The following is a 25,131-nucleotide window of genomic DNA, read 5'->3' as shown; positions in this document are numbered from 1 at the left end:
TCTAGCTTTCTCTTTGCCTTAACCACCTCTATTTCTCCCTTCCACCTGTCCAGGGACCAGTCCAATGTGAGGAGGATGCATACAGCAGTGAAACTCAATGAGGTTATAGTTAACAAGTCCCATGAAGCAAAGCTTGTTTTGTTGAATATGCCAGGGCCACCTCGAAACCCTGAGGGTGATGAAAACTGTATCCTTTCCAAGAGTGGGGTTATCAGTAAGGAAAATCTTAGCCTGTTTCTTAGATGAGACCACTAGGTAACCTTAAAAGTCATTGTCTGTGCCCACATTTCCCTGTTGAGGAGGGAAGGCTGTTAAAAGTCTTAGGCAAGGATTCTTACAAAGTAGTGAGAGTAATCTCCTTTTGGGGAGGTGGGTGTATATGTTCTCTCTGAACCCTAAAAAGACTTTATAGGTGGTAAATTTGCATCATGACTTCTAATATTTCATGGTATAGAACCCTTTCTGACAGTCCTAGAGACAGAGTACCCACATCCTTTCTCCTTTTCAAGCTCTACCCGCTTTGCAAAGCTCCTGCGGATGGAGTTAGGGGAGAAGCAGTGGAGTGGAACCTCCTCCAAGGGGAAAAAAGAGATAAGGGTTTTTCCTCAGACCCTCATCCCAGGATTGTTTTCATGGGGCCCCTTCAGAACGGCAATGGTGTAGACTGGCCCGTTTGCACCAGTACCACTAAGCAAAAAAAGATTAAGAAAAAAAGAATTGGCAGAAAAATCTGACTTGAGTAGCTTCACTTAGAAATTACTTGGGTTCTCTCTAGCAGTCTTCTAAGCTGCCCTGTTGTGACTTTTTCTTCTTTTTTGGCTTATTTTGCTATGTGGTGGGAACATGTTATTTGTGGTTTTCCTCCACTTTTTTAAGTAACGTTTAGAAAAAAATCTAACAAAGAGAGATCTTGTATTATATATGCAAAGGGACTAGATTCCTGGATTATTTCACAGGGTTAAATGGACTCCAGAGTTCAGATCTCTCCAATTCTTAGTATATAGTAAGTAAAACAAGGATGTTGATTTTGCAAGTTTGTAGTCAGATAAACCCAGATTATCATGTCAGGTTATAAAAATGTGCTTTTCTCCCACCTGTTTGTCTCCTTGACAAATTCTGAAGACATGGAGTTCCTAGAAGTGCTCACCGAGGGACTAGAGCGAGTCCTCCTTGTCCGAGGTGGTGGCAGTGAAGTGATCACCATTTATTCATAATCTACTCCTGAGTGACTCTGCTTGGCCTCACCTTTCCTAAAAGGCTTCCATCCTTCGTGGAAGTGCCAGCTCTTTACTACTACTCCCATCAAGTAGGCCTGGGTTCTGTACACATCACACTGAACTCTTGACAGGCTGAGCCTCAAGTACTTGTGCAAAAAAAGTACAAATAGTTCTGCTCTTTGCTGTCATATGATCTGCCATCCTTACAGAAGAAGCAAATCTTCCCTCAACATTGGAACACTGGTCAAGTCCTAAAAGCCATGTCTGTCCCAGTTGAAGTCAAGTTAGAATTAATAAGCTAAACCAATAAAAATGAATTGGCAAAAGGGATGCTAGAAATTCAACTGAAGACCGAAAGCAAGTACAGTTCCAACATTAAAGGGAAGTCTCAGAAGTCATGGTCCAGTGATGACACCATGGGGGTAACAGCCAGAGGACACAGCTTCATCATACTAAAGAAATCACAGCCAAGTATATGGGGACCTAACATCCTTGTGGAGATAACCTGTGGCAAACCAGGATGAAAACCTTTTTTAGCCAATTTTCTTTAATGAATCCACTGTTCTCCAGGACTCTGATTTTCTGTTAGGGTACTAATATACAAAAACTGACACATGGCTGCAGCCTTTACTTCTTCCTCCAAAATAAGATTCTCCCCAAATACCAGGTTTAAGTACATATACTATGTTGGTGTATATATATATATATATATGTGTGTGTGTGTGTGTGTGTATATATATTTATACACACACACACACATATATGTAGGTGTGTATATATATGTATATGTGTGTACATATACATGTACATGTGTATATATACATGTATATATACATGTATATATACATGTATATATACATATATGTACATGTATGTGTATACACACACACACATATATATACATATATCAGCTGGTTCTCAAAATCGATTGTGGTTAAGATTGTAATACAGGCATTATTATCCTGGAAATTGTTTTTTAAAGTTGGAGTGGAAAATTTTCTTTCAGGCTGTGTTCAAATGGCCAAATTAAGGTAACTCCAAATGGTAGCTGTTAAGATCTACTGAAACACAGTCTGTGGTTACCTATGCGACAAGGGCAAACATTAAAGTTGTTATCTAGGAAACCTAGATGATGATGCATAGTGCCCAACAGTTTCTCCTCTCCCTTTTTTTTATGCCCTCTGGGTTGGTAGGCAGGCATAGGTCAAAAATCAGGAACAAACACTAGGAAGACTGGCTGAAATCCTTCCCTAAAAGCGTTGGACTGTCTTTTAAAGGGGGAATCTAGCAATGGGATTTGAAGTTCCAGAGCCATACTCCTTCCATAGTGCCAAAGATTGAGCTGCTGCTCCTCTCCCTACCTGCTTCACTAAAGTGGCATATGATTGGCATTGGCCTGATTCAAGAAACTTCTTTCACTAAGAATCCTGTGGACTTATTTCCAAAGCCATAGCAAAGACTTGAGGCACTCACCTAAATGCCCACAGTATGAGCAGTTTTCTTTTCTCAATTCTATTCTTGTGACTGCAGAAACTTGGCTTTGAACTAAGAGTATCCAAGCCAACAGTCTTCTGCTATAACAGTTGTTTTCAGAAAGCTCTAAATGTGTCAAGGAAATACTTGTGCAAGCTTAGCTTTTTATTTGCTCATTTACTGGTCATTAAAACACCTGGCTTTCAAGCATAGGGAAACCACCTTGAGTAGTAATTGCAAATATGTGAAATGTTCATTTCTTTTATAGGATAAGCATTTAGAGAAACTATCTTAACTGTATTCATGACTGATTTTGAATCACTTTATTAATGATAAATAGTGCCACTCTTTTTTGATTACCCAGTAGGATTTGGAGGAAGCAAACCTAGGTATCAGCAGACTATTCATTTGACTGTTACGGGGCAGAAGAGAAAACTCTTCAGTATGGCTTCAGAAATTGAGTCATTTTGTTCCCTTTGCTCTTTTTTCGACCTCAAGACCCAGTCAGGGTAGCAAAGCAGACACAATCTCTAAGTCTTTTTCCTGCTCCTTCCTGCAGAGGGTAGAAGCATTGTTTACAATTTCCGCCATAATACTCCATTGTTGAATTGAGTCCACAGTAGTGGAATAGGTTCCTTAGGACCCAAGATATTGACACCCCAGTCTTTAAAGGTCAGCCTACCCAGGAATTCCTCTACATTTACACACATCCTCTGGCCAAAGTAGTTGATCTTTTTTTTTCCATATAGAAAAAATATGGGCAGAAAACAAGGTTTTAGAAGAGCTTTTTGTGGTTGGAGCTCTATAAGAATCTTTTAAAAGGGATAACGGAGTTAGTGGCTACTAATAACAGCCGCTACTTCAGCCCTTAAAACATACAATCACCATTATGTGGGAAAATGGTTATTAGGCCAGATTTAAACTCATCTCCGTCTAGAGCATTTCATGTCCGTGTGTTGCTTATGTTGTTTGTCTGCAAAGTGTCTTGTCTCTTCTAATCACTGCAAATAAAGCAATACTGAAAACTTGATAAGAGAATGCACCTTAGGGGAAGGGGCTTTTATGTTTCAAGAAGGAAGAGAAAGGAAAGACCTCTTCCTGCCTTTTGAGTAAGATTCAGCTTTTAAGTCTCAGCTATGATTTACCAGGGCAGATTATGACAATATCCATTCTCCAGATGCTGGCCCTCTGCCTTCTAAAGCTATCTTAAAAGCTGGGGTTTGAATTGCAGCATCTGCTTGACAGATGCCAGGTTCCTCTTGGCAGGGGAAAGATCATTACTGTGTATCTTCCTTTGCCTCAGATGGCTGTGGCCCCGACTATCCCGCCAATCCTCACGCCCCCTACATGTGTTAAAAATCCATTATTGTGGATATTAAAGTAGCGATTACACTGTAAGCATATTTACGTGCTCTTTTTGTCTGGTTTATTTTTCTTTTCATCATGTATAATCTGAATCCAGCATTAGTTTCTTATATCTTCCACAAGTGTCTCCAACAGAATTTTTATGTTCCAGCTTGTGTTAAATAGAAGTGAAATATTAAGGAAAATAGATTTAAGGGAAACTTGTGCAACTTTTTTTTTAAGCATTGTTCTCGACCATTTAATTTATTGAAAGGAGCTGCTGCTGTGGTTCTCGATTTAGCAGCAGCCATTCTTTTGTTTACATAGAGTTACAGTTTTATTTGTTGTTTTGCTCTGTACTGGAAACATAAATAAAGTTTTCTACATTATTTTCAGTCAAGGGTTGTAGTATGGTTTGTGTGTGTAGTGATACATACTTGTCTTTCTGGGCCTCACCATGGAGAAAAGAGAGCTTTGGGTTCTTGTTGGCATGAGTGATCATGTGAAGAGTAAGTATGTGAAGGAGGAGCCACTGGACATGAAAAGGTTGTAAATGGGATCCTGATACAAAGGCACCAGGTACTTCTTTCTCAGGTTCACAGAAGCAGTCCTCCACCACTGAACTCCATCCTCTGAAACAAGAAAAGGTGAAAGGGTGTTGAACTAACTCCTGGAATCAAGTACAGTTACTTTATTTAATCACAGGCTCTATTTCACTTTATCCTTAAAAAATAACAACTTCCAAATTCCCAAGGAATCTTATTTCTTAAAAAATAAGCTCTAGTACCAACTCAAATCCTCCACCCTCAAATGGGTCAACTATTTACAACTGCCCCAAATTTAACTTTTCTTTTGGCTTACCTCAGGGGGCTCAATGAAGGCTAACCAATCTGATGCATGTGTAGGCAACAGTCCCATTGACTGGCATTTATAAACAGCCAGTGCCAAACCCATGAGGTTTCCAATGAGATATACCAAACCCTGCAGAAACTTCTGACTTGAACTTTCTAGCATCTTGAAAGCTGTTGAGAGAACAAACCAAGGTTTTTTTTCCCCAATATGAATCAGGTCATTTATTAAAACAATATAGACCCAAAGAAAGAGAGCAAATAGAACCACTGAAGGTGAATAAAAAACCATGATAAGTTCCCTCCCCTCCATGCTGCCACCGTTATCATCACTTCCCTGTACACCCCCCTCCACCCCACTGGCAACTAGCCAACAGCAGTACTAAAGATTTTCATGAGTTTCACCTAAGAATATGTCTTCAATTCTTAAAACTTAAGGAAGGGTTGTTATATCAAGAATACTTACTGGCTGAAATGGCCATAAGTGCCTGAATGGGCCGCCAAGCCATCATACACACCATCATAGTAGGGAAGATGGAGATAGTATTGCCTGCCATGTACATGATGAAGAGGTTCATGGGAATCTGTTTGAGGGGACCCAAGGCGATATCCCAGCAGCGCTAAAACAAACACAGTTTTAACTGATGATCTGTATCCTCCGTCCCACATTTGTCAGATCAATGATGTTAAGGTGAAGTGAACACAATTCCTAATTCTGTGCTTCTGAACCGACTCCTCAGTTCCACCACTTTTGCCCTTCATGTTGCCACAAGAAGCTTTCTCTTCCACTGAAGATAAGGCATCCTCAACATTTGTAATATTTTTCCCCATTGGTTTTCCAGATGTTATTTTCCCCCCATGATCTAACTAAAAAGAAAGACTTCCTTACTTTGGTTCTTGTACTTCTGCATCTATCATTGTCCCATCTACAACTGAAGAAATAGGTAAATCCACAAGATGGGAGTTAGCACATCACAATCAATAACTAAAAAAACAAACTGACAAATCAAGATATTGAAGTCCTGGGGGTGCCTAAGTGGCTCAGTTAGTTGAGCGTCCAGCTTTGGCTTGGGTCATGATCTCACGGTTCATGGGTTCAAGCCTCGCACTAGGCTCTCTACTGTCAGTGCGGAGCCCGCTTCAGATCCTCTGTCCCCCTCTCCCTCAGCCCCTCCCCTGCTCACACGCTCTCTCTCAAAAATAAACATAAAAAAGGAAAAAACAGATACAGAAGACCTGAATGACATTAACTTAACCCAACTGACATATACAGAACATTGCACCCAACACCTGTAGAATTCACTTTCTTTTCAAACATACTTGAGACACTTAGAAAAGCTGACCACTTGCAGAGCCATGAAGAAAGTGTCAGCTCACAAGAACCCAAATCCTACAAAGCATGTTCTTTGCTTATGATGCAATTAAGCTAAAAATCAGTAACAAAAAGAAAACAAAACTCCCTACATGTTAGAATTAACAAATGTATTCTAAATAATCAACAAATCAAAGAAGAAATTAAATACGTATTAGAAAACTATTTCTCTTTTAAAAATTTTAAAAAGCTTTTATTTTAAATTCCAGTGAACATACAGTGTAACATTAGTTTCAGATGTACATTATAGTGATTCAACACTTCATACAAGGTGCTCATCACAAGTGCACCCAAATCCCCATCACCTATTTAACCCATGCCTCCACCCACCTCCCCTCTGAGTCTGTTTCTTGGTTTGCACCTCTCTCTCCCCGCCTTTTGCTCATTTGCTTCTTAAATTTCATATATGAGTGAAATCATATGGTATTTGTCTTTCTCTAACTTATTTCTCTTAGGATAATACTCCTTAGCTCCATCCACATTGTGCTCGGCATCTATTTCAAGAAGTTAGAGAAAGGAATAAAGCCCACAGAAATGAGAAGGAAATAAAAATGAGAAAAGAAATTAATGAAATTTTCTTTAAGTAAACAAAGCTGACGGCATTTTTTTTTTTGGAGATTAATAAAATCAATACTGGAGAGCCTGACGAAGGAAAAAGAAGAGATATTTTACACTGTGAATAAAAGAGGAACATCTCTATAGTTCTTGCAGTGTATTAAAGTGATCATATTATGAATTTTGGGAAATGGATAAATTCCTAGAATAACTACCTAACAGCATAATATATTAGATTGAAATTTTAAATAGTCCTCAAATTGTTTAAGAAACTGAATCTTTAATTAAGCCCAGATGGTTTTCCTTGGCAAATTCTAAACATTTTAGGAAAAAATTAAGCCAATCTTATACACACTCTCAGAAAATAAAAAATGATCATTCTGCAACTCATTAAATGGGGCCCCATAAATACCAAAACCTGACAAGGACATTATGAGAAAAGCTTATAGATTGATATTACTCCTGAAACTAAATGCAAAAATCCTAAACAAAATATTAAGTAAATCTAGTAATAGAATATATCACTATGCATTGAGCTTATTCGTGTTAAAAGAATAAATGGCCATATTTGTAAGCAGTTCCTGATGTGTCACTTACATAAAAGATAACTTATCTTGGGGTTTAAAGATCAAACCATCCATACAACAGAAGTGTTCTAAAGTATAATAATCTACCTGCAAAATCAGGCCATTTTAATACTTTCATGTTATTCATAATACTACAATTTGATGTACCAAGATGAAAAGTGATATACTTATCAAGAAAGGCACTGATACCAGCTGTCATTTTCATGTTGTAAAAATCACTGCAATTCATGAAATGATGATCATTTGGTATTGAACAATATTAAGGCTGAGATGAAAAAAAGTGCCAGGTTGTGTTCTAGCTGTCAGGAAACAAAAATCTGCTCTCCTGGAGCTTACCAACGTAAAAAAGACAGTTGATAAAGTAACTATATCATATACATGAATGATATGGGAAAAATGTAGGAATTAGGAAAGGATAAGTAGGAAAACAGGATAGGGAGTGCCATGAGTAGGCTTCACTAAGAAGGTAATTTTTTTTTATTTTTTTTTAACGTTTTTATTTATTTTTGAGACAGGGAGAGACAAGAGCATGAACAGGGGAGGGTCAGAGAGAGGGAGACACAGAATCTGAAACAGGCTCCAGGCTCTGAGCTGTCAGCACAGAGCCCGACGCGGGGCTCGAACTCACGGACCGTGAGATCATGACCTGAGCCGAAGTCGGCCGTCCAACCGACTGAGCCACCCAGGCACCCCTACTAAGAAGGTAATATTTGAGAGACCTAAAGGAGATGGGAGAGCAAGTCATAAAAGTATCTGGGGGAAGAGTATTCCAGGAAGAGGTAAAGAACATGTAGGAAAGTCTGAAATGGAAGCCTGCCAGGTATATTCAAGGAGCAGCAAGGAGGCCATTCTGACTAGAGTGGAATGAAGAACAAAGGGGAAAGTGACAGAAGATGAAGTCGCTCAGACTCGAATGATAGGTAAAGTAATCAATAGTAATAAGTAACAAACTCTCTCATCTGTTGTGAGGATAAAGCCAAAAGTATATCTGACACACTGGTTGTGTCAGGGAACTAGAGTTGTGGTTCTAAGGGAACTAGAGTAAAAGGAGGACTTCAGCTGTTAGGCACAGGCACCAGTAGATAATTTCCACCTACTTTCTTACATCGTTCAAACGCCTTTTGTTTTTCCAACTATTAAGCACTTTTACTACTGTAAGTTAATCTCAATTGGCTTATCTACCAATATTGGGGTTAAGACTCCTACAGTAAGTCAGTCATATGCTGCCTGGGAGAGGAGGGTACGTGTGTAGGTCAGGATTGGCCTAAGAACTACTGTGACATCTATACCTCTGTACCTTCTCCACCAGAATCCGGTCTGTCTCCTGCACGCTGGTATCAGGCACTTGCTTGTCCAAGTAGCCAACAGGGTACAGCGAGTCTCCCTGGCCACCGCCCCGGTCACTTCGGCTCCTAAAGAACCAAAGCAGGAAACTAAGGCTGCAGCCTTCCACACTTCAAATCCCACATTTCCTGTTCTATTAATCATAGGAACAAAGAGCCTCAGATACACCTACCCAGATTAGACCAAGCCCTCTCGTGGGTTCGTCAGACCTCTGTCTATTGGGAGGAATAAAATAAACATCCTTTGAACATTAGAAACTTCCGCGGCAGAGAAGCCACTAGCTCCCCAGGAGTCGTCTTTATGCCACCCGTCCTTTTCAGAGAGTTGTGCCTCAGAGATCAGTTCTTATTCCTCTGCGGCAGTACTGGGGTGAAGGCTGTGTTACCTAGCTTGGCCCCTGCTCCTCACCTGCTGCCTCCTCCAGGCCCGCTCAGTTCAATGGCCCACTTGAAGCGCCGGCCTCGGTTAGCCACCAGGCTCCCCTGGGCCGTCATGGCAACGGCCACCTACCAAAGCTGCAAAGCTCCTCACTGTAAAGCGGGCCGGGACCCAGACCCACTGACACCCGCTACTTCTCTGTCTTATTCTTCAAGCCCGCTTCCGGCGCGTAACGTAAACGTCACTTCCACCCGGAAATTGGCGGACGGAGGGTGGAAGAGAGAGTCCTTGGAAGTGCAGAAGGTGGGTGTCGTGAAGGTCAGACCGTACTTAGCTCCGTAAAACGACCCCCGAGCGCTTCCTCCTCTCTGAAGAGGCCTGTTGTGTGTTCCCTGACCTCTGAGGTGCGCTTTGCAGAGGGAAAGACCTTACTGACCCTGTTAGGAATTGAAGCCTAGAAATCCTTCTTGAGCCCCTACGCTCTCCCGGGAAGACAAGATTCAAATCTGCGTTAAAAACCTGTATTCACCACGGGTTGAGTGACCTTGAGCACGTTATTTAGTAGCTTCCGAGTATTGAAAATGCCCTCCATGTCCCAGGAGCTTTGTGTTTAAGAAGTCACGTTAACCCTGCGCGGTAAATAGTCCTATGCTCATTCCGCCCAATGCTAGGAGGCAGTGTAGAAGTGGGAAGGCTCGTGGGCCTGAGATACAGATGGCCTTCTTTTGATCCTGGCTTCTTTACTTATGTGACTTTGGACAAGTTAAATCTTTTGTGTTTCAACCTTTTCATATGTAGAAGTTGGATAATCTGCCTACTTTCCAGGGTTCTGAGGTTAAATGGAGTGCCCGCTACGTATGCATCATTTTTTTTTAATTAAAAAAAAAAAAGCACAATAGTGATTGGATTTTGTGTTCAGTTGTATACTTATATAATTTAACCTGATGTTCGATATTTAAGTTGTTTCCCGTTTCTACCCCTTTTATAACCATTGAATGTGAACATTCTTGTGTGTGTTGTATTTCCTTAAGTTGAATGCCTAGAAGCGCAGTTGCTGGATCAAAGACTATGCACATTTTTAAGGAATTTTCATTTTAAATGCTCACTAGCAAAATCGCACCCATTTGCATTCCACCAGCTTTATAATGTGTTTTAATTGGCGGTTTGAAAATGGTACTGTATTTTTAAACTTTTTTTTTTTTTCTTTGACTCCCAAGTTACTTGATATGGTAGGCTTAGGGGTGAGGGAGGAGGAGGAATGAGGTGAGAATATAATCAAGAGCTAAGATTGAAAAGGGCCAGTTAAAGAGTTTGGGCCCTTGAAGATGATGCTGATCTGGAGACGCTGAAGATTTCCATCCCCACTTTGTTTTCTGATTTTAAAAGTATCGTGTGTTCATAGACTGTTTGAATAAGGTAGTAACAAGAAACACTTTTCCCCTTCCAATTCATTCTAAAATATTTATCTGATCTTAGGAAGACTCAGCTTGTGGATTGCTTTCCTGCTTTTTTTCTACTTTTCTGCCTTTATCTCTTATCTCTGATAAACCTTTGAGATTCATCTCAGACTTCACAAGGGTCTTGGCCCTATTGGGCAATCTTCTTTGTCCCCACTGTAATCTGCGTAACAGCACTTACTGCATTGCATTTATGTTTGTTGACATCCCCTGAGCACTTATCTACCCTCTCTCTTGCTGCACCCTGCCCTAAATTCCTTAAAGGTAGGAGGTATGTGTTAATTATATTTGATTCCATTGCCTAGAACATGATGTATTGAATAACTGTTTAGTGAATGTGAGTAAATTAATTGAAAGTAAATATAATACAGAACTGAATATACTATAATTACATTTATGTGAAAAAATGTAAAAACTAGAAGGGAATACGTTTTAGAACGTTATCTATTGTATCCAATTAATGGTTTTCATGGATTTTTTTTTCTTTTTTTGAGTTCAAGTTTCTTTAATAAATTGTAAAGGAGCACTTTTGAAAACATTGTTAGTCATTCGAATCATATATTCTGTCCCTTTTAAAGTACTCCCCCACTTACTATAAAAATGTTTAAACTGGAACCCAAATCGAGGTTGCTTTGGCCTCAGTAGGTTAGTCCAGGTCATTTATTCCTTTATCCTAGGAATCCTCATAGTGTAATTTGCCAAAACATGTTCCAAAGAACATGAAGACTGAGGTGAACAATGAGACTGAACTGAGAAAGTGTTCCAAGGTCAAATACACTTGAGGAAAACTGTAGATGATATTCTACACACACACCCTAGAGGGTCTCAGTGTGATTAATATAACATATTAAAACCATGAGAAGTGATTCTGTAATGAATCTTCATTTCCCATCCACCTAAATAAGAAGCCCCCCCTTTTTTTCCTTATCACACCTATTAACTTCCTATGGAGTCATTGTTCCATAGAATACTTCAGAAGTCTTGAGAAAGATGAAGGTGCTCCCTGGCAAGCTCTGCTTCTTGTTGTTGTTTTTTAAGATTATTAGAATACCATGAGAAATAATAGATCCTTTATAAAAATGGAATTTCAAGTTGAATTTAAACTTGAGGACTCAGGGTTTTTTTTGTTTGTTTGTTTGTTTTTACTAATTACGTTTTGCAAGAAAAGTCAAGGGAAACCTAAATTCTGATCCTGACTCCAAATGAACTCCACTTTGAGTTAGGAACTCTTGGCTTTAATTTCTTCATCTCTAAAATAAGGGACTTCTAGATGACTTCTAAGGGTAACTTCTAATTCTAAAATACATTTTTTTTTTCAAAAACATTTTGCATATGGGCGCCTGGGTGGCTCAGTTGGTTGAGCTTCCGACTTCGGCTCAGGTCATGATCTCACGGTTCCTGAGTTCGAGCCCCGTGTCGGGCTCTGTGCTGACAGCTCAGGGCCTGGAGCCTGCTTCGGATTCTGTGTCTCCCTCTCTCTCTGCTCCTCCCCCGCTCATGCTCTGTCTCTCTCTCTCCTTCAAAAATAAATAAAAACATTTAAAAAAACACTTTGCATATTATTCTTTCATAGACATAGAGAAAATGATGAACACATAAAGGAGTAATGGAATTTCAGATAATTTTTTTAAATTGTGCTTTCCCATACTTTTCCTAGTTACCTGCATTGTGCAGGTACCATTTTTGGATTTAGAAAAAGTATAAATGTTAATAATATGACACATTTCCAAACCTAGAAGCATAATGGTTCTCTGTCCCGGATTCACAGGAGAATCACCTTGGAATCTCTTTAAAAATATTGATGCCTGGGCCACACTCCAGAGATTCTAATTCATTTGCTTAGGGTAGAGCATGGGTCTACTGTGCAGCAAGTACTAAGAATCACTGACCCAGAGCATTTTGCTGCTCTAAAAGGTTTGAACTTAACACAGTAATTTAAGCAAACAGTCAGTGGTTTCTGAGAGCCTCCTTGTATGCCTCCCACTGGACTAACCTTGAATAAGACAATAATGGAAATACTCAATTTGTAAAAATAAGTCTTAAACTTCCTTTTGTGACTTTGAGCAAATACGATTTTATTTAAAGAAACTGAGAAGACCCACACCATGATTCCATAGGTCTTGTGAGTTGCCTCAAGTGACTTTATATTTGGGCTATCTACACAGTTTTTGTATTTGTTTTTGAATCTCACCCCCCCCACCACCACCACCACTTTAGGCGTCTAAGATGCTATCTGTTTCTAATACTTTATGCCATTTTCTGAGCAGTTGCATTTGGATTGAAACTTGAAAAGGATATTTTCATTTATTTATTTTAATTTAATTTTATTTTTTTTTAATTTTAAGTAGGCCCCATGCCCAACATGGGGCTCAAACTCACGACCTGCAGGCCAGGAGTCACATGCTTTACCAGGGCGGTGCCCCGAAGAAAAAAAAATTTTTCTAAGTTTATTTATTTATTTTGAGAGAGAAAGAGACAGCACGAGTGGGGTAATGGCAAAGAGAGAGGGAGAGAGCGATGATCTCAAGCAGGCTCCGAGCTGCCAGTACAGAGCCCGATTCCGGGCTGGAACCCATGAAGCTGCGAGATCATGACCTGAGCTGAAACTAAGTCAGACACTTAACCGACTGATCCACTCAGGCACCCTGAAAATTTTCTATTCAAACAACCAGATTTGCAAGAATAGATCTCTCTAAAGGGGAAAAAAAAAAGCTTTTATAGATAATGTCTTACATTCTGGGGTATGCCACTTAACAATGTCTGTACAATAATTGTTCTGCCCTCTTTCGTGGTCCAACCAGCTTCCCTAGTATGCTGTTTTAAAAGGTCCTGTAGCTTCCATAAAATGGGTTTCCATTGCAAATCCCCAGTTTATTTGTGTTATTTAACTCTCCTATCATCACTGCCTTCTGAAAAGGACCACCTCACACTATTTTATTCAAGATGCGATTTATTCCGTGTCAGTAAGAGTCTTAATGAGAGGAAACTTTTTTCCTCCATTTTGTTTGTTTGCAATTTCAAACCCCTTTAGTGTAAAAACAATTTGGTGGGGAGTGGGGAGCGGTAAAATACTACCTTCCTAGTTATTGTTGGGTTTCTGCATCATTTCTATGTGGATTACATTTTTTTTTTTTTAATTTCTGGTTTATGGCTCTGCGGGTGTCATGAAATACCCCTGTCAGCAGTGACATGAACTAGACAGTGCTGGGAGATGTTGGCTAGTAATACCATTCTTCCCTAACAATTACCTTTTTTTCATTTCAGGAGAGCTGTTGTGCAATTCACGTTTTAACAAGTTCCCATTATAGCACTTCCCTCCAGCACTTGCTTAGGAAACTGGGAGGATTGCCATTCCCACAGATCTTATTAAAGGATAAGAATGACAACCATAGCATGAGTCATGATGATACATTACTGATGGCCCAGGATGCTTCTTCAAGCGTGATTACTTTGGATTCATTCTGGTGATTAATTTCAGCTATCTTGGATGTGGGCTAACTTGTCTCTACATCAGGTATCTGAATGACTAATGAAGGTCCTTCATGGCACTTTTTCTTATGTGCTAATTTTTAAAAGCCTCAATTGGTTCAGATATAAGCACTGCTTTATGGCCTGAAGTTTTTGGAAGGAAGATTATTGTGCACTGAATGTTTATGTTTCCCCTAAACTCATGTGTTGAAGCCCTAACACCAACATGATAGTATTTGGAGATGGGGCCTTTGGGAGGTAATTAGGGTTAGATGAGGTCATGAAGGTGGGGCTCTCATAATGGGATTAGTGTCCTTAGAAGAAACCCAAGAGAGCTCACTATCTCACTCCACCATATCAAGACATAGTGAAAAGGTGGCTGGCTCTCTACAGGCCAGGAAGAGGGCTGTCTTCAGTAATTGAATCAGCCAGCACCTTGATCTCAGACCAGCCTCCAGAACTGTGAGAAAATAAATTACTGTTGTCTAAACCACCCACTCTGTGGTATTTCGTTATGGCAGCCTGAGCAAATTAATGTGAGGATTAAGTAGGACTCAGAAAAATTGAATAAGTACCTTTTGGTACTTGGAGGCAAAGTCATCCCCTAAAACATAAACATAAATGTAGGGGTGTTTAATTTGTAGGAGCTTATTGTATAAATGTAAACATACTCAACACTGTCCACTGACTTTTTTTTTTTTCACCTTATCTTGGATATCTTCCATATGTGTCACTCAGTTTTGCCTCATTTTTTTTTTTTAATTTTTTTTTCAACGTTTATTTATTTTTGGGACAGAGAGAGACAGAGTGTGAACAGGGGAGGGGCAGAGAGAGAGGGAGACACAGAATCGGAAACAGGCTCCAGGCTCCGAGCCGAGCCGTCGGCCCAGAGCCCGATGCAGGGCTCGAACTCACGGACCGCGAGATCGTGACCTGGCTGAAGTCGGACGCTTAACCGACTGCGCCACCCAGGCGCCCCAGTTGCCTCATTTTTTTAAAGGCTATAGAGTATACATAGGATAGGATGTATGATAATTTAGTTAACCAGTCTCCAGTTGATGGGCATTTAGGTTGTTCCCTTTTGTCACTATTACAAAAAAATGTTGCTGTGAACATCCCTAGGGTCCTTGTCAACATGGTTCTATAGGAGAAGGTTTGTGGACTAAATTATGTATATAGTCTTGTAGTAAATTGAATAGCATCCCCCCAAAATTCACATCCATCTAGATGGAAACTCAGAACCTGACTTTTTTGGGAAATAAGGTCTTAACAGATTTAGTTAGTTAAGGTGAGGTCATATTGGATGACGGTGGGCCCTAAATCCAATGACTGGTGTTCTCATAAAAAGAGAGGAAGACACACAGATAAACAGGGAAGAAGTCCATGTGATAATGGAGACAGAGACTGGAGTAATGCAGCTACAAGCCAATGATTGCCAGAGCCACCAGAAGCTCGGAAGAGGCAAGGAAGGATCCTCCCTAGAGCCTGCAGAGAGCATGGTCTTTGGCAACACCTTGATTTTGGGCTTGTAGTCTCCAGAATTAAGGGAGACTCTCTTTCTGTTGTTTTAAGCCACCCAGATTCTGATACTTCATTACAGGAGCCCTAGGAAATGGATACAAGTTTCTTTCTAAAAGAGGTCCATTCAAATGAATCCAGCTAACAACCAGGGCTAGCTAGCTTCAGTGGGAAAAAAATATAACCAGTAATAAAACAGTATCACCAAAGCTGCCAAATTAAAAATTCTAAACTTTCAGAAATTTGCACGAGAAGTTTTATTTAATTTCCTACTTGCTTATGATTAGTTCCTGTAATAAAGTGATTTTTAGAAATTAATTACAAAAGAAGGACAATTATTGTATAAAATGGAAAATGCAACTAACCCAAAAAAAGGTAATAAATCATACCATGGAAACAAAAACAAATTTTTTCCCATAGACATTTTGAGTTCAACTCTTCCAGACTTTTTTGATTTATATTTAGACTTACTAAGACTATACGGTTTTATAACATGCTGTTTCATGAAGAGCCATGCTTTCATCTTTTAAAAAGGCAAAGAAAAAAGTATGGCTTAATCTTTATTTCAATGTTTTTTAATGTTTCTGATAGCTCTTGCCAGATGTTCAGGCTCTGTTGCTCCCATCCCACCCTGACCAAGATCACAAGGCACCCACCAGACTTCCACACTCCTCTCCACCCAGCCTGCAGCTGGAGCCACACCCCATCTCCCAGGACCTATGCTGGTACTACTACTCTTTCTAGATAAGAGTAATTTTTTTAGAATATTGGCTTTCTCTCCCTTAAAGGATTCAGAGTTCAGGTAAGTTTGGGCAGCACTGCATATAACTTTCTTTTAGAGATTTACAATTCATGTTAGTATTTTTTTAATTAAAATCCAAGGTAGTTAACATATAGTGTAATAATGGTTTCAGGAATAGAATTTAGTGATTCATCATTTACATATACCATCCAGGGCTCATCCCAATGCATGCCCTCCTTAATGCCCATCACCCATTTAACCCATCCCCCACTCCCCTCCCCTCCAGCAACACTCAGTTTGTTCTCTGTATTTAAGAGTCTCTTTAAAAAAAGAGAGAGAGAGAGAGAGAGAGACTGAGAGTCTGTTATGGTTTGCCTCCCTCTCTGTTTTTATCTTATTTTTGCTTCCCTTCCCCTGTGTTCATCTGTTAAAGTTAGTATTTTAAAGACTGAAAAGTGCTATAGTAAAGAAATAACTTATTTAATATTTGTTTAATCCAAAGTTGCCAAACTTTGTGTCCAAGGAAGACTTTTTCTTTTTCTTTTTTCCTCTTTGTTCAATCTATCAACAGCTTATAGAACTGGTATTGTGAAGAACAGAGCTGATTTGGGGTAGGAACTTGAGCCAGTTTAGGTTCAGACTCAATTTTGTCACTGTAGGAGTAGTTTTGCCTTTGCATCCAGCTCCGAGAGGTGGACTTCAGTCTTGTAATCTTCCTACTGCCCCCATCTCCTGAGGCTGGGGATCTGCTTTCCTCTTTCACGTCTCCTTTCCGTGGACGTTATCCTGCTTCTGATTATTGCTGTACTGCCCATTTTGTTTCTTTCCTGCCTGCCACCCTGCCCTTGAACTCCCCTCTATAAGGTCTGTTTGTTATGAGGCACCAGCAGTGTTGAGCCCCCATGGTTGGGTGTGTGTTGCATATGGCATAGCTTTCAGATGCCGTGTACAGATTACCAGGCCGTCAGCACCACAGCGGGTCTGTCTTCCCACCACTGGTCCCGCTCCTAGAGCTGGTGTAATTCCAGGACTCTGCTTTCCAAGGCAGCACTCAACCATACTGTGTTCTCTTGGAAAGATCACTGAACAGGTAAAGTTCGGAGTTGGGGGATATTCTGCAAAGAGATACACAATCAGTGCACTAGGCACTACTGAAGTGTTTTACATAGGTTACCCTACTTCCCAGCATCCCCAAGGGAAGAATATTATTATCTCCACTGTGCAGTTAAGGTAAAAATAGAGCAGAAAGGGTCCAAAAGCAGTGATCCAGGCTTCTGATAGAGATGAGCTTTGCTCCAAGGCTAGTGTTCTTTCCACTCTAAGATGCTGCTGTCTACCATCTTCCAGTTGGTAACAGTGTACCCTAATTGCTGGAAATCTACTTGGGGAAGGAGGAAAATAGTCTCTTGGGATTCAGAGTTGAAAATCTATAAATAACAAATGTTACCTGCTGTCCAGCTCTTGAGTTGTAACAGAGAGCTGCATCAGAGACCTCTTTTTGCTTTTGTTTTTTAAATTTTTTTAATGTTTATTTTTGAGAGAGAGAGACAGAGTGCAAGTAGGGGAGGGCAGAGAGAGAGGGAGATACAGAATCTGAAGCTGGCTCCAGGCCCCGAGCTGTCAGCACAGAGCTAAACGCAGGGCTCAAACTCATGAACTGCGAGATCATGACCTGAAGCCAGATGCTCAACCGACTGAGCCACCAAGGTGCCCCCAGAAACTGTCTTAACAGGAGGATCTCCTACTACCCTACAGTCCCCACCACTTCCACCCTCCAGCAGCCCTCAAACCCCCCTCTCCCCCACCCCACCCCCTTGCCACACACACACACAAACTTTGCTGCTTCTGAACCACGGACGGCATCGGTACAGCAGTGGTGATTGAAATAATCATAAACCTTGTAAACTGGGAGCGAAATCTGCTCTTTTCCACTGCTACTGCCTTATCTGAAATGTTCCCTAATGCCATTCCTTCCTTCCACAGTCTACACAGGAAGGTGGGGAAGGGAGGAGCAGAAAAAAAGGGATTGACTTCCCACTTGGACTGCCAAAGTCAAGTGCCTGGAATTTTCCAAAGGCTGTGAAGGCTGAGCAGTGGATGCAGTTATTTATGGAATGGATGAGCTATTGCTGTCTTGTATTTAGGTCTCTTTAGGCATTGCCCTTCGTCAGTCTGCACTGATGAGAATGACACACACCACAGTAAAAGCTGTGGCTCCCTGAACCGCTGGCGTGAACTACAGCACTTTCATACCTAAGGTTCTTGCCAGCAGTCCCCCCTCCCTCCCACCAGCCATCTTGTATCCTGGTGACGGCTTAATCCTCCTGAAGTACTGATTTAACCATCAAGCTTCCTCGCTCGATGTCTATGCATTTTTTTTAACTGACATTTTTACTATGCGCATTTATATTAATTGGCATGGATTGACTTATATCATATGACATTTATTATAAAAAACAGTTTACAGAGTTGTAGGTAGGATATAATCTCACCTCTGTTCCTAGATATAGTTACATTTGCATAGGAAAAAAAACCCCATATATTCAAGATGGAAATAGTGCTTATTCATGAGTAATAGACTTCTAAGGGTTTCTAGTGATCTTTTTCTTTCCCCAAAACCTTTGCTTCATCACTCCAGATTTTCACAACCTGTCAAGTGACCACATACGTTTTCAGGCTTTGCTCTTGCTACCCTGCTTGTCAAAAATCCTCTCCAGCTTGTCAGGCCTGGTTCAAATCTTCCTCCATGACACCCCCACCCCCACCCCCACCCCAGCTGTCCAGTTAGAAGTGTACGTAAGACTTTGCATGAGTGTTCTTTTCTCACGCGGGTGCTTATGTTCAGGGTGTATGCTATGCACTGTCCCTGAATGACATCCATACCCTTAAACAGATGGGGTGGGGGCAGAAATGCTAACTCAGCTGCCTGTTCATTCAGATAGAAGGAATATAAGGTATTCAGAAGGAAGGAATAAGAGAATGACCAGAGGAGTAATTCCCTCAGACACTGCTCACTGAGAGGGCTAGCCATGAACCACCTTTCTATGTTCAAGGACTCGTGCAGGGATACTAAAAACATGTATGGGATGACCTTTATTTATTTATTTATGTAAGTAATCTTTACACCCAACATGGGGCTTGAACTCACAACCCTGAGATCAAAAGCCACATGCTCTACTACTGACTGAGCCAACCAAGAGTCCCTCTTTTTTTTTAAATCCATAAAAAGAGAAAAGCTTGATTGAGCTCCAAGTGAAAAAAATTCAATTTTGGTTGACTCAAAAGTGTTAATGAAGAAGACGAACCTGCAGTCTCATCTCTAAAATGTATATATTTCAAAAGCTGCAACATGAAGGCAAATCTCTTTATTTTCACTTTAAATTATGTCAACACCAGGCAGCGACATGAGATCTATAGGCCAGGGCTGCTCTTCACTGGTATAACTTTAGAACCTGAGTCTGGGGATGGACTTCCTGAGACACTGTGCCCTAAGAAGACCTAGAAATGAGAATATCGGGATTCGCATCTGGCCTTCAGACAACCCGAGGCCTTGTTTTGGCTGACATCTCTCTGTGTTAACGCAGCACATTCCTTGAGTCCTAGGACTCCGTTATTTGTCTTCTCTCAACATCCAGCCTCCCTTGAGATAAAGTCCCATGTCTTACACTCTTCATCCTCTTCCTATGAGGGCCCCACCGATGCCTTTTGTGGGTTATCAGGAAATTCCTGTTTATGATGGTAGTGATGAAGAAACAGCTTGAAAGAAAGTGACTTCATCCATGTGCGTTGAATTTTTTTTTTCTTTAAAATAGCATACCTACTTAGTGGAGGTCATACGCAAGGAATGTTCTATGTTGCAACACCCCTAGAGCCCAGGGGTCCTGCTCCCTCCCCTCACTCACCCCACTGGCCTCTCTCAACAGTCCCACCTGTTACAGGTGTGGCCACACACATAGGCATGTGCCTGCTTGTGCTTGGCTCTTAAAGGCATTGCCAATGCAAAATATATCTTAAAATATTTCTACCACCAACCTAAAGTAGTGACCCACTCACCATTACTTAATTTTTTGTATTAAGTAGGTAAGGACCCAGTTACCAGGGAGGAAAAATATATTGCTTTTATCATCTAATGACATCTTAGTTCTGATTAGTTTATCTGTGAGGCCTCTCATTGCTCTGAACTCCCATAGCATTTAGGATATACCTTTTGTCATTGCACTCACCACAGTTTATTCGAATGATCTCTTTCCCTGTTTATCCAACCCCCTAGGAGGTCCTCTGGACTATCTGTAGCAGCTGATGCAATGTTAGCCTTGTACATGGTAGGCCCTCAAAAATATTGCTGAACCAAACGTAAGCAACCCATGCCTTAGGCAAGCCCTGGAGAGTTCTGGAAAAAAGAGCCCCCCCCCCCCCACCTCCCAAGAGTGGAGGAATGTAGTCTTGCAGTGAGAAAATGTTTTTTCAAATACACCACTTGATTGGCTTCTGCAAGGGCTCCCATCACAATTTGATTAACCTTGGCCAGTGGCTTACCTTTGAAGATGGGTACACTCTGTGTCTACTAAGATGAAGAGAATTTCCTCAGTAGTTAAAAGCAGGTGAGGGACAGACCCAACCCTAACCTCATATTCTAGTGTTTCCAGTCCCAGAGAGACTGAGTTTGCTTTCTGGGATAGGGTTTGCATCAGACATATTTCTTGTGTTCTTAAGAGTCTAACACAGAGTCTGACACATATTAGGAATTGAAACATAATAGCTAATAATTATAGAGTGCTTACCATATGGCAGACACATTCCTCTAAGCATTTTATATGTATGAACTCATTTAATCCTCACAACTATGAGACAGACACTATTATAATCCCCATTTTACAGATGGGCAAACCAAAGCACACGAGAATTTTTATGACTTGTGCAAGGTCACATAGCTCCAGAGTCCATGCTTTTTAAATATTTTGCCTTAGTACCTTTAAATGCGAGTGAAGGAATAAATCTCTCCCTGCACCATACTTTTATAGCGGATGTTTTCCTCTCCTGGGACAACACTTAAGGCAGTCTCCCCCACCAGACTGTCACTAGCTCAGTGTCATTCTTTGACTTTCGTCCACCCTCAGTTCCTAGAGCTTGATTGCCGCGCCATAGCAAGACTACCGGGCGTGCGCGTGACCACCAGGGGGCACTATGGGCACACGTCCTCTTCCCTCCTCCCTCCAGTCCTGCGCGACCTAAGGGGGGGGCCGAGCCAGCGTTGGGCGGAGCCTGGGAGAAGCGTCAAGGGGGAGCTATCCCGGCGGGCCGCGCGCGCGGCCGCGTTTGAATGGCTCAGAGTGGGGCTCGGCCCGGGAGCCGAGGGACGGTCTAGGCTGCCGGGCGCAGCTCGTCAGCGCCGGGGCAGGGCTGAGGTGCCGCGGTACCATGAGGCGCCGGTAAGTGATGGCCGGGCCTGTGCGAGCCCGGCGCCCGCAGCTGCCGTGCCGAGGCCGCGCGTCTCCTCCGGTCCGGCCGCGCCCTGGGCCCACCTGCAGGCCCCGCGGCGGCCTCCGCTCGGCGGAGCCCGTCGGCGGCGGGGCTGCGGGGTCGGAGGGTGGGGAAGGGCGGGGCGGCGAGACCTCCGTTTCCCGCGAGTAGCCCCTGCCCGGCCGCTGCGGGGAGGGTCAGGACAGCGGGCGCGGGAGGCAGACTGGGGGTCGCCGCGGGGCCGGGCCGGGAGAGGCGTGGACGCGACCAGCTGTCACTTATTTATCTGCGGGTGGAGCCGACATCTGCACGCCGGGGAGGGGGAAGGACGGAACGCGTCTGCGGCGATCTGTTTGAGGGCTGGTTTTCCCGAGCCGCCTAGGCCGGGCCTTGGTATTTCCTTATATTCTGACGGGTCCTTGGTTCCCTGACAGATAAGCTTTTGTTTAGCAGGACAGAAACTTGACATAACTGCATACGAATTGCTGATTGCAACTTTAAAAACCTCATTGTACTTGCTGAAAAGTTGTTCTGTAACAGTACCTAGGCTTTTACCACGCTCTTAAATTGGCGTAAATATGGAGATAACAAAGAGTTCAGTTGTTTTCTTGTGGCTTGTAAAGTTCTTTGAAAACAGAGGTGTCTATGTCAGTTTCTTTACAGATTAAAAGGAAAAAAAAAAACAGTTACAAAAATTAGGTGTGTAATTACCAGTTTAGAACTAGCAAAAAATCTGAGAAACTAGACCACCTAATAGCTTCAACTTGTGTAAATAGTTTATTCTGGGTTTTTGTTTGTTTGTTTTTGTTTGAACCTGCTTCAGACTTGAATCAGAATTTTATACGTTGAGGCTTTTACTGGGCTAATAACTAGCACTGTAGTGTTAGCGATGATAAATATTTATTTTGGGCCTTCTGGGTGTTAAGCACTGTTTGAGAGCTTTGCTTTGTGATGGGTACTATTATTATCCCCATTTTGACAAAGAGGAAACTGAGACACAGAAAAGTTGAGCAACTTGTACTAGGTTACACAGCTAATACGTTTGGGACCCAAGCAGGCTGGCTTCGTGCTTTTACCTATGCTTCTTTACTGCCTCCTTTATATATGGCTTTTTTTAGTTTACAAAGCTCTTTCATTTACTTCTCTTAACTGGGGGTATAAAATATGTGAAGTGTGTTTGTGTATTTATGCATTCACACACTATTAAATTCAGCTCTCTGCTTTTGTTGACCGTACGTAAGTTTTGCATACTGAGCAAAAATTCCGTTGGATATTTTAAGATAAATGGAGTTCATAAAGTTCATGTTTGTGTCGTAGTTTATAATGTTAGTTCCTTTGTGTCATGTCCTGAAAGTGTAGAGAACAACAGTTTGAAACCTACATACTCTTTAAAATATACCTTTATATATTTTTATTCTGAGAATTTAATTGAGTGGTTACTCTGTTCTTGGAATGATTATACTTACAGCTCCATGACAAGAAATAAAGGTTCAAAAAAAAATCATTTCATAAGAAATCAGCAGTTTGTGGTGATTTACAGCAGAGCAGTTAAATTTCATTCATCAGTTATCAAGCTTTTGATTGTCTCTATGCCCAGCAGTGTTAGGTACAGTTGGTTATACAAAAGAAATGTGCCAGGGCAACAAACCTTAGTTTGGGATGTGAGATTAACAACAACAATATAAAATACTCTTCTTTAGTACAGAGGGTGTATGGTGAACTGAACGGGCTGGTCGGTAATGCTTCTGGAGAGAACCAACACATAAAGGATGGATCTAGGGCATTGAATAGAAGTGTGAATGGGGAATTTTAGTGAGGAAACAGTGTGTTCAAAGACTTGGAAGTGAAAAGGATAAAAAAAATACTGATTCAAAGGGGCACATGCACCCCAATGTTTATAGCAGCATTATCGACAATGGCCAAATTATGGAAAGAGTCCAAATGTCCATTGACTGATGAATGGATAAAGAGGATGTCCATTGACTGATAAATCGATATATATCTGTATCATATATCTATCTATATATCTGTATCTCATCTATCTATTTATATAATGGAATATTACTCGGCCATCAAAAAGAATGATGGCAAATTTGCAACCATGTGGATAGAGCTAGAGTGTATAATGCTAAGAGAAATAAGTCCAAGAAAGACCAATACCATGTGATTTCACTCATGTGGAATTTAAGGAAGCAGATGAACACGAGGGAAGGGAAGGAAAAATAAAATAAGATGAAAATCAGAGAGGGAGGCAAACCATAAGAGACTTTTAACCATAGAGAACAAAGTGAGAGTTGGTGAGGGAATGGGATAATGGGTGATGATGAGTATAAAGGAGGGCACTTGTGATGAGCACTGGGTGTTGTATGTAAGTGGTGAATCGCTAAATTCTGCTCCTGAAACCAGTGTTAAACTATATGTTAACTAACTTGAATTTAAATAAAATCTTGGAAGGAAAAAAAAAAGACTTGGAAGTGAGAATAAAAATGATTTTTCTTGAGAACAGCGAACCTGATCTATTTGGAAAGTTCCTATTGAGAAAAATGAGATTATGTGGGCAGGACTGAGGAGTGTTGTATAAGACACATATGGCAGAGAAGTTTAAGTTTAACGTATATGTATATACACAGAGAGATGATTTTGGAAGTTTTGAAACTTATATCAGTGGCTCTCAACTGGGGACAATTTTGCCTGCTTTGGGACATTTGGCAGTGTCATGGCTGGAATGGGGAGAGGTGCTAACTAGTATCTAGTTGACAGAGGTCCTGAGTTCTGCTGCTAAGCATCTTACGATAGGACAGCCCCTCCATTAGAAATAATTACCCCAAATGTCAAAATGTCAGCGGTGCTGAGGTTGAGACCCTGTTGTGAGTTGGTTGTTTATATGGCCAGCTTCTGCTTCCATGTGCTGTAAAATAAGTATGAATGATGAATTTTAGGAGCGTGAGTACAAACAATATTAAAGCTGGGGGAAGCTGGCTCAGAGACCTCAAGAAGGAGGCTCTTGTTGGAGTCCTCGAAGAAGGGGGAGATTGTAAGGAAATAGGATGAGGGCAATGAGAATGACAAGCAGTGATAAAATGAGACAATTATTTAAATAACAATTTTTCCTAAGTTTGAAAATAATGCGTGTTCACTGAAAATAATGCATGTTCATTATAGGAAATTTTGGACATGTAGAGAGTGAAAAATTAAAAGCACTTATAACCCTCCCACTCCCTACCCCAGGCAGAAACAACAACTGTTAAACATCTTCATGTGGTGGTTTTTTTCAAATCTTTTTTTCAAATCGTTTAAAAACTAGGACTATACATTTTTCTCCCTGTGGGCTTTTATTGTTTGGTGTGTTTATTTGTTTGACTCAGCAT

At 41.1% G+C, this 25,131-nt stretch overlaps 3 protein-coding genes across 8 annotated transcripts in view; 2 read left to right on the top strand and 1 right to left on the bottom strand.

Annotated features, from left to right (window-relative positions):
* The window catches only part of SLC12A6 (solute carrier family 12 member 6), a 90,805-nt gene extending 86,376 nt beyond the window's left edge, over positions 1–4,429 (top strand). For all 3 annotated transcript variants that reach the window (XM_043555732.1, XM_043555731.1, XM_043555733.1), the window contains 2 exons: positions 54–187; positions 1,123–4,429. In XM_043555732.1, coding sequence (XP_043411667.1) covers positions 54–187; positions 1,123–1,214 — 226 coding nt within the window. In that variant the 3' untranslated portion in view covers positions 1,215–4,429. The remainder of the gene's footprint in view (positions 1–53; positions 188–1,122) is intronic.
* Positions 4,094–12,118, bottom strand: EMC4 (ER membrane protein complex subunit 4). Of its 4 annotated transcripts, XM_043555734.1 has the most exons (5): positions 9,149–12,118; positions 8,694–8,808; positions 5,349–5,502; positions 4,896–5,056; positions 4,094–4,666 (listed from the first exon to the last, which is right to left on the bottom strand). In XM_043555734.1, exons 1-5 carry the CDS (start codon positions 9,232–9,234, stop codon positions 4,631–4,633), a joined length of 552 nt encoding a protein of 183 aa, XP_043411669.1. In that variant the 5' UTR covers positions 9,235–12,118; the 3' UTR covers positions 4,094–4,630. The 4 variants fall into 4 exon arrangements, with proteins under 4 accessions (XP_043411669.1, XP_043411672.1, XP_043411671.1 ...); XM_043555737.1 differs by lacking the exon at positions 4,896–5,056 and having other exon boundaries at positions 9,149–9,354; XM_043555736.1 differs by lacking the exon at positions 8,694–8,808 and having other exon boundaries at positions 9,149–9,316.
* Positions 12,119–21,586: 9,468 nt separating this feature from the next.
* Positions 21,587–25,131, top strand: part of KATNBL1 (katanin regulatory subunit B1 like 1) — a 53,612-nt gene continuing 50,067 nt past the window's right edge. Inside the window, exon 1 of the mRNA XM_043555730.1 lies at positions 21,587–21,732. The gene's annotated coding sequence lies outside the window, so the exon portion shown is untranslated. The remainder of the gene's footprint in view (positions 21,733–25,131) is intronic.

This window comes from Prionailurus bengalensis, chromosome B3 (genome assembly GCF_016509475.1).
Source record: "Prionailurus bengalensis isolate Pbe53 chromosome B3, Fcat_Pben_1.1_paternal_pri, whole genome shotgun sequence".
In the NCBI taxonomy this organism is placed as follows: Eukaryota; Metazoa; Chordata; class Mammalia; order Carnivora; family Felidae; genus Prionailurus; species Prionailurus bengalensis.
The sequence above is the reverse complement of the archived record's forward strand: the minus strand, read 5'-3'. Positions and strand labels throughout refer to the sequence as shown.

Coding starts and splice junctions, on each gene's coding strand:
- EMC4 (XM_043555734.1), bottom strand. CDS start 9,234: ATGACGGCCCAGGGGAGCCTGGTGGCTAACCGAGGCCGGCGCTTCAAG. Junction 8,809..9,148: donor GGGCCTGGAGGAGGCAGCAG/GTGAGGAGCAGG, acceptor TTGGTTCTTTAG/GAGCCGAAGTGACCGGGGCG. Junction 5,057..5,348: donor ACTTATGGCCATTTCAGCCA/GTAAGTATTCTT, acceptor TTCTCTCAACAG/CTTTCAAGATGCTAGAAAGT.